Here is a 9,864-nt window from a genome sequence, read left to right as displayed (position 1 = left end):
AGGGAACCAATTTTTTTCTCTTTTGCCACAACATACAGCCCTTTAATCTTGCTACACAGAGCACCAAAAATGAAATTGACTTTGGTAGCTAAATACCCCACTCTCCATCTTTTTTCTTTTCTAAACCCTCCATGGTGTGAGGATTAGATTTTTTTTACCGTTGACCTAAAGTATTAACAAATATAACACAATACAAATTTTTTTTATAGATATAGCAAAATTTATATTTAACTCTCATAGTATATCAGTAATAGACCATATCGTTGGTAAGAGTCTATCAACGATAGAAGATAGGAGTTTATCAATAATAGAGTCTATCATTGATAAGTTTTGTTATATTTGCAATTCTTTAAAAATATTGCTATATACAACTAATCAAGCCCTAAAAGTGCTATCTATTGTAACTACCCTCGATTCAAGTATAACCTAGATTTGATCAATGATCAGACTAAAGTCAAAATATGGCGAACGATCCAACTCACACATTTGTTGGCCTGAAAATTTTAAAACATATTATATTTTATACATTAAAAAGATAAACCTTTTAATACTTTTTCGAATATATTTTATAATTTAGGTATCATAGTTTTTAATTAATTTAACATTGTAAGTGTTAAAAACTACTTTAAAAAATTAAGAAAACATTAAATTTTATAATGTCTATAATCTTATCAATTAGAAAGTAAACAAAATACCAAAATTTTAGAATAGATTAAATTAAAAATAGAAACATATTAGATTTTATTAACATTTAATATAATTAAAAAAAATAAAAAATTAAAAAAATTAAAAAATTAATATTCAATAGAATAATTTAGTAGGAGACGCAAATTTGATCATACAAACTCGACTCAAACTTTGGTCTAATGAACCAGACCTAAAAGTTGCCATAAATTTAGTTATTAAAGGTTGGTGGATGCAATCCAAGTCCGAACAATATTTCTTTTAACACTAATGTTTAAAATAATCCATAGAGATTTTGATTAGACCCATGGCCTTCATGTATGATATGATACACCCTTTTGTTTCTCTCTCTTACTAGATTCTCTCTCTCATCATTCTTTAATTTACCTTTATCTCTCTCAACCCATATCCTCTGTTTTTTGCTCATTCACACACACATATATATAAATCCCAATACCTTCCTCTGTTCTTTTCTTAAAAAAACACAGCAAAATTAAAGAACAATTTGCAATTGAGGTAATGAAGATAATGGGAAGAAGCTTCCATGGAGATGAACGATGGGAAGAAGCTGATAAAGAAGAGACTGAAATTGAGGAAGAAGAAGAAGCATTGTCTTTCTGTGACCTTCCTGTGAAAGAAAAGCAGCAGCCGATGAGATCGGCGTCGGCCGCCGTAGAAACAGAGGACTTTGATTTCAACCACTGGCGACCGCCACCGCCGCCCATGTTCGCCGCCGATGAGCTCTTCTTCCAAGGCCAAATGCTTCCTCTTCGCCTCTCTTTCAGCTCTGAAAATAGCAACAATAATAATATTCATCACTTGTTTGGTGGAAATTTGTGGCAGAGGTCGGAATCCATGGATCATAATATGTTGAGGTTTGGAAATGGAAGCAGTAGTAGCAGTAGTAGTAGAAGCCATTATTCCAGGTAATTATCTTTTCAATTTCTCCATTCAAATATTTATTACCATACCTTTTTTAAAAAATCATAAAATTATTGTCTCTATAATTTGAAACTATTTATGAAAATTTCTAATTATAAATTATTCTGACTAAATTCTAATTTTCTATTCGAATTACAATGTTTTTAAAAATATTGTAAAAAAAATATAAAATATGTAGAGTGCATCTATTTTTGTATCATCTACTAAATGTTTAAATCTTATATTTTTTTAAAAAAAGCAATTTAAATATGCAAGTAAAATGGTCCAAATCTACCCACTTTAGATTTGTTATACTAAAAAAGATATATGAAATTAAAGAATTTAACACAAATTGATGTTATATTAGCAAATAACAGCAAAATGCTGTAGCTTTATTTATCTATTATTTTCAATAGAAGTAGAGGTATTAGAAGCACAAACTTGGTGACCATTAACTCATAGACATTCAGGATTTTAAAAAAAAAAAATGATATTAAATTTATGATATAATAAGGTAATTTGAATCAATGGCAGGTCATCAAGTGTTAGTAATAATTCCGTTTCCATTCCGACGAACTCAAAGGCAAGACCACAGAAGAACGTTTTCCACTCTCACCCAAGTCCGACGCCCCAAATCAGATCCTTCTCAAATTCCAGCCACCGGAGCCGGAGTTCCTCCCGGTGGGAGTTTTTCCGACTCGGTCTTCTTCGAACGCCCGGAATGGAGCTTCATGACCTCAAAACACGCACCACCACCGCCGCCGCGGCCACGACGACGCATAAAACAACCACCTCAATTCTAGGTGTGGTGAGCTGCAAAAGATCCGTCGATACAGTAGCGACGACGGTGGCGAAGAATAGAAGGAATGAAAATGTTAAGAAAAATAATAAAAAAGTGGAAATTAGGGAAAAGGAGAAGGAAAAGGAAAAGGAAAAGGAAAAGGAAAGAAGGGTGTCACATCGTCGAACATTTGAATGGCTAAAGCAGCTCTCGCATGCAACCTTTGGTGAGGAACAATAATAATAATAATATTGAGCCGTTACGTTTAATTTGACTTATGATAACTAATTTTCCACTTTCCCATGCTTGTACTACTTTTAATCATTTCCCACCTCACTTCTCTTTTTCCTTCTCTAAATTAATCAACAACAATTCATCCTCCTTACTACACATCGTTTTAGTTAGATTCTTGTATCTTCAAAAGAAAATATCTATTGCATCCATATATAAAAAAATATAATACACACTAGACAGCAAGATATACTATTCATGTCTTAACTTTATTGTTTACGTGTTTGTTTTTCAATATCTACTCCAATTTATTATGTTATTTGTAATTTTCCCAACAATTGGTCTGTTCAAACAATATCTCGACTCCACAATCAAGAACATCATGAGTATATAAGTAAGAGAGAGGCTATATTTTCATTTTGGTACGAGATTTTTTGGATCAAGCTATAAAAACTAACAGTATCACCTAATTGTTTAACTACGAGTCTCTTTCTCAATATTTACTCCAATTTTTTCTGTTATTTGTAATTTTTCATCAATAAATTTGTCTAAATGAAATCTTGACTCTAATATCAGGAAGATTTTGAGTGTATAAGTAAGAGAGAAAATATTTTTTATTTTGGTATAGAATCTTTTGGATGACGAAGTTCTATTATAATAGGGATGAATATGTGGATGATTTAACAACTACATTATTTCACCATTATAATAAAAAAAAAAAAAAGAAAAAAGAAAAAAAGACATGAATGTGTATTTAAGTTATCAATGATGAATTGAAACTTATGATGGTTTATGATGATAAGAGAAATGACTAGAAAAGAATAATGGGAAATAGTTATTATGGAGGTTTGATGGTTGGTTAAGTTTGAAAAAGAGTAGTGTTATTTGGGATGATTAGTTGAGTTGTGAGTTTGAAAATGATTGAGAAAATGAGTTGTGGTAAGAGGCAAAAAAGGAAACATATATGGAAATTACAAAAAGAGGAAAGAAAGTTAAGTGGGTGAGGTGGGTTTCATGATGGAAGGTGTGACATTTTGGTGGGGTTGTAATTTTCAAAGTGCAAATTTTTATTCTTCATATTTCGTGAACTCTCACGAGGGCTAAACTAGACATTATTCACACCCACAAAAAGTAAAAGCTGACCAACTTGATCAATGTTATATGCACAAAAAGGACCTTTCATCCACCATTTCAATACACACACAGACAAGAAATTACAGTTTGTCTCATGAACCATCAATTTTACAAGTTTTTTTTTTTTTTTTTTTTTCCCCATTGTAATAAATGTTTGATATTGTTGGTGTTGGAATACTTTGAATATAGTATTTACGATTTTTGTCTTAGGGTTTAGAGGAGTGCATTGTATATAAATTTACTAACCTTCGAGGTGCCTCTGTAATCATATGATATTTCTCACGAATAATAAAAATGTTCTCTCTTTCTACTTGTTGACGTAGTTAACATACTGTTAGTGAACTATGTAAATTTTTGTGTTGATTTCTCTACTATTTACGTTTTTTGTTTTCTTTTATTATCGATTTTAATTAGTTTAGACATATAATCTCGACCAAAAGATTAGGTATTCAAATCTTTCCCAAACGTTATTGAATTCAACCTAAAACAAATTGTAGTGTAGGTATTTTATCTAGAGATTATGGGTTAGAATTCTTGGGTTTTTATCTCTAGAACTGTTGTAATTGGTGTCATATATCTCTCTTGTATTCTCGTACTTTGTAGACTTTGTATAATATAAATAAATTGTTATTCATAAAATAATTGCTATTTTATGAGCATATACTCAATCCAAAAAACAAAGAACCTAGATTATTTTATGTAATTTAAATATATATGTAGAGATATATAAGTGGATTATGTTTAAATGATAACCTAAACGGTTTGTAGTAGATGGATAAGACTGGGTACCTTATCCTGATGACACTATGGACCCAACTTGCTTTGTAGATATTACACGTGTTGTAAAGTGCTACAAATGATCTGATCCTGATCATTCATGTGGAGACATGTGAGCGAAGGTACCATATACAAAAAGTTTGTATAAGACCGGACCATGAAATTATTAGTTTCATTATATAAAGTTATTAATAGTAGAGACTTACATTTCACTAGGATGATTATAGGTGACATGGCTTGAATCCCAAGTAAGTTGTGAACTTCTATCTATGATAGCGGTCCTAATTTGCATGGGTAAGAATGACCAGATCGCCAACTCAATATGCTTACCATTTTGAGGATTCTTCTGATTGGGGAGTTGGGAATACAGTTACACAAGGTGGAATTCATTCCTTCCCTGATGTCGGGGTAAGTAGATAAATTGCTCCTTAAAGGTTGATTCCGGGGCTTAAACAATGTGGCCACACCCTCTCTTGGCCCGAGAGGGATTTGGTCATAGTTGGACTATGACTTATTATTCATCAGAGGAATCAGTGGTACTTAAGAACTTAGGTTACAGGGGAAAAACGTTAATTTTGGCCCAGCTGTACTTATGAACAATTTGTGAAGGGTCATCACATTGTTGATTAGTTATATCCAATGGACATATAATTTCTGTAATGCAAAGAGTGCAACCGTCGGTTTTTAGTTGAGTGACTAACAGTTAACGGATGTTGGGTAATTTAATTAAAGAGTTTAATTAATTGTCCAAGTACCATTGGAGCTTCAACCTACAAGTCCATAAGATCCCCTCTATAGCTCAACAGGGATTATTGAGAATTAATTTTGGATTAATTTGAATTGTTCAAATTAATTGAGGAAATTAATTATATATGATAAAATTAATTTAATTAATTATATGTATCTTATTTTGAGAGGAATTAAATATTGAATGTCATTCAAATACTAATGGTATGGATAAGATTCATATAATTAAATTTAGTATAAATGTGATTTATACTAAATACCATGTATTGTTTAGAGAAATAAAACTATAGGTTATATTGTATTTGATACAATATAATAATTATAGATTATGTGTTATATTTGATATAACATATAGTATAATACATATATAATAAAGTAGTTATTATATAATTATATATTTTTAAATTAATTAAATTACATATTTTTTAATTTAATAAAAGACTCCGTTGGTTTTTCTCTTGATAGAATGTGTATGTGGGGAGTTCAGTTTTTGGGGGTTATCAATCATCTTCTTCATAAAAACCCACAGAGAAGGTCTCTGTGATTTTCACTCCCAATGTTTTTTTTCTCCAAAAAAAAAAATTCCCTCTCAAATTCTCTCCCTCTTCCCAAAATTCTAAGTCCACAACTCCTGGATTCTTATTCCCAAGAGAATACAAAGGTTGACCTCTTGGCAGTGGCCATTTGGTTTTGTTGTGTTTTTGGAGATCGAAGTGTTCGTAACCGGAAAGAAGGAATTATGTTGAAGACCTTTTGGCCTCAAAGGTAAGTTTCAATTCTTCCCTAATTCTCTACTTCTTTATCAACATTGCTTTAAATTTATTATGCATAATTGTTCTGTAAATTTCGGATAATGTGAAAATTGTAAAATTGGGACGATCCCCTGCAAAACTTTACTACTACTTCAATTGGTATTAGAACAATGTTCTTGGTCTGAATTTTTATTTTTTCAGAATTGGTTTTATAGATTTAATGGTGGGTTTGCATTATGTAAATTATTCATATGATGAGTAGAATTGTTTGCAATTTTTTGAATCTATGCGGGATTGGACCTTTTAGATTTATCGTTTTATTTTACAAATTGATTTGTAAGGGCCTTTTGTTTTTTGTTTTTGGCATAAATTGTGATAGAATATATAATTAGAAAGTTTTGAGTCGTTCGTGATCATTCGATGTTTTTCTGGAGAAAAGGAAGCTCAAATCGGAAGAGGATCAACAGAATTCACAACTATATGGTGACGTTGTAATATATGTTCCAGACAGTTGGCGATAAATTTGTTGAGAGAAGTTGGTAGTTGTGAGACATGATAAGTTGTAATTTGGATAGGTGTGATATATGTCGTCTCCATGGTTTGTGCCTAAGATGTGCGAAGGGGTTGGAGTTGCGGCTTCTACATTTATGGAAGATACAATCGTGTATGGAGAGAGAATGAAATACCAATGTGAACCCTCCCCCTCCCCCTACTCTTGTTTGCATTTCCCAATTCTTCATGGTTCATTTTAGTGTTAACCATGCTTCTTCGAAAGGTAAAATTTCGTTTCACTTGTTTGATAGTCTTACTTGGTGTGGTTCAAATTTATATTATAACTTTTTTTTTAACCTTTGATCTTTATTCTTTTTAGTTATGGTTTCTTTACTTAGAAATGTTATGACTCCAATTTGTGCTCATATAGGTTTTAGTCAATTTTTGCTCAAATTACTACTGGAAACTCTAGTAGTTCTGTTAAGAGAAGATTGTTGTTTGAATGTTGTATTGGAAGTGAATTTCTTTGAAGAGGTGTCAAATTAAAAAATATTTGATTTTGTTGTATAATGATGTCATGTTGTTGAATTTTTTCTAAAGCATAAGAGTTAGTAAGGTTAGTTACAGGTTAAAATATGGTAATATTGACAATTGTTATCTTCATTGTCTTGTTGTAGGTATTTTTAGGATCTTTAGGTTTGAAAGTGTTGGATCGATATGTCAACCCTAGAGGGGGTGAATAGGGTTTAATTATTTTTTTTTAAAATTAACCCAATTAAACTAATTAATACATTTTTTATAAATAATAAGAAAAATTCAATTTATGCAACAAATAAGATGACAAAAAATGTGATAATTTAATTCTATCAAATTTTAGCAAATAAATAAGAATAAACTAAAACATACAATAAATTGCTTAAATTAATTGCAAAAATAAAAAGGAAAGAGTTAGAGAAGAAGACACTTTCCACAGATTAGAGCCCAACCGTTACACCACCGCTCCTTTTACAGGTTCAAGAGCAAACCCGATCCTTTCCACGATTTAGGATCAAACCGTTACAAATGTTGTAATTTTTTAAGAACACAATACAACTCTCACTAGAGTGGATTTACAAGTTTAAGCACTCAACAAATTTATTCTCACAATACAATAACACACTCTCAAGAATAAAATGAAAAGAAAAAAAAAAAAATTGGGAACTTAGAGAGAGAACAACAATGGAATTTTTGAGTCTTGGAGAATTATGAAATGTAAAATTTGTTCCCTTTAAAATTTGGAGAGGAAGATGGTTTATATAGAGATGGCATAATTTTTAGAACCACACTTAATTTGGACCATTAGATTTTGGAAACAAACAAAATATAATATTAAATTTCTTTTCTTTTGAAATTTATTTTCTTTTTAATTTATTTTCTTTTTAAATTCATTCTTTTTAAAGTCAATCCAAAAATTAAAAAACATACCATGTGTAAAAAAACTAACAGTTAGACACAAACATAAAATAATATTAAATTTATTTTTCCTTTTAAATTTCTTTTAAATTTTATTTTTTTAAATCAATCCAAAAATCAAAAGTCCATCATATGTTAATCTCTTAATGATCCACCATTCAACCAATATGTTGCCGCATGTCTACATGCAAATGGTTTGGTTATGCCACATCATCTAATATTTTCTTTATAGACTTGTTTCGGTCATATCGTCTTCGTTTTAGCTCTGATTTGAGTGATTCAAGAGGGGTTGGAATCGTTGTTCCGAGTTCTACACTATGAGTATATTAAAACACTAAAATTTTCAGTAATTAAAAATTGAGTTTGTTATCATCAAAACATTGATTAATTAATTAATTAAAATTAATTAATTTGAGATTAAGAGCAAGCCAACAATCTCCCCTTTTTTATGATGACAAACCATTCAAGAAAAATAGCTTGAAATACATATAAACCATATGTAGCACATAATAAAATTCAACATATCACCACAAAGATCATTCTTGAAATTCACTCAAAAAAACAAATTCTCCCCCTAATTAATACAATCAAAATCATAACAAATTTATAACATATTTTTCTTAAACTTCTCTCCCTTTGGAATCATTAAAAAGAATAATTAAGAAAAATTTAGAACTACATAAATGTTTCCTTTCAAAACATGAACATAAATTTAGCACAACTCCCCCTAAGAATATTAATACATGTTTTCCATATCTTCCCCTATCAAAATGCCTTCTAAAAGATTTAACAAGTAAAATTATAAAATCAAGATGCATCACAACGAATAATACCGAGCTCAAGCTACAAAAGTTTTCTTCATTCAAAGGCTTGGTAAAAATATCCGCTAATTGATTATTAGAACCTACAAATTCAAGAGTAATATTATCATTTTGCACATGCTCTCTAATAAAGTGATGTCTAATATCAATATGCTTAGTCCTAGAATGATGTATAGGATTTTTAGTCAAATTAATAGCATTAGTATTATCACAAAATATAGGTACATTATCAAACTTTAATCCAAAATCACAAATAGTTTATTTCACCCAAAGAATTTGAGCACAACAACTAACAACTACAATATATTCCGCTTCGGTAGTGCATAAGGCAACCGAATTTTGCTTTTTTTTTTTTTTTTTTTTTACTAAACCAAGAAACTAAGGAACTACCAAGAAATTGATAAGTCCCATTAGTACTCTTACGGTCAAGTAAACTACCAACAAAATTCGCATCGGAATATCCTACCAAATTAAATTCAACATTTCTAGGATACCATAAGCCTAAATCAATAGTACCAAGCAAATATTTAAAAATTCTTTTAACGGCATGTAAATGTGATTCCTTAGGACAAGATTGAAATCTAGCACAAAGACATACACTAAACAGGTCTACTAGCGGTTAAATAAAGTAAAGATCCAATCATACCTCTATAAATTTTTATATCCACATACTTACCTTTTTCATCCTTGTCAAGCTTAGTGGATGTTCTCATAGGAGTTTTTGCAATTTTATCTTCATTGAATTTGAACCTTTTGAGTAATCCCTTGTGTATTTTTCTTAACTTATGAAAATACCATCCTTGAGTTGTTTGATTTGGAGTCTAAGGAAGAAGCTAAGTTCTCACATCATACTCATCTCAAATTCACTATGCACTTAGAAAATTCTTCACACAAAGATGGATTAGTAGAACCAAAAATAATATCATCCACATATATTTGTACTAAAAGCATATCATTTTCTTTAGTCTTAATAAAAAGAGTAGTATCAATTTTACCATTTTAAATCATTCTCAACAAAGAAATTACTAACGTCTATCAAATACCAAGCTTAGAGCTGTTTTAAGCCATTTAA

General features: G+C 30.3%; 1 protein-coding gene across 1 annotated transcript; it reads left to right on the top strand.

Annotated features, from left to right (window-relative positions):
- The first annotated feature begins 948 nt into the window (after nt 1-948).
- LOC120088781 lies at nt 949-2,710 on the top strand. Its single transcript, XM_039046220.1, has 2 exons — nt 949-1,610; nt 2,140-2,710. The coding sequence occupies exons 1-2, from the start codon at nt 1,204-1,206 to the stop codon at nt 2,624-2,626; spliced, it is 894 nt and encodes a 297-aa protein (XP_038902148.1). The 5' UTR covers nt 949-1,203; the 3' UTR covers nt 2,627-2,710.
- The last annotated feature ends 7,154 nt before the right edge of the window (nt 2,711-9,864 follow it).

The sequence above is a fragment of the Benincasa hispida genome, chromosome 10 (assembly GCF_009727055.1).
Source record: "Benincasa hispida cultivar B227 chromosome 10, ASM972705v1, whole genome shotgun sequence".
NCBI lineage: Eukaryota > Viridiplantae > Streptophyta > Magnoliopsida > Cucurbitales > Cucurbitaceae > Benincasa > Benincasa hispida.
The sequence above is the reverse complement of the archived record's forward strand: the minus strand, read 5'-3'. Positions and strand labels throughout refer to the sequence as shown.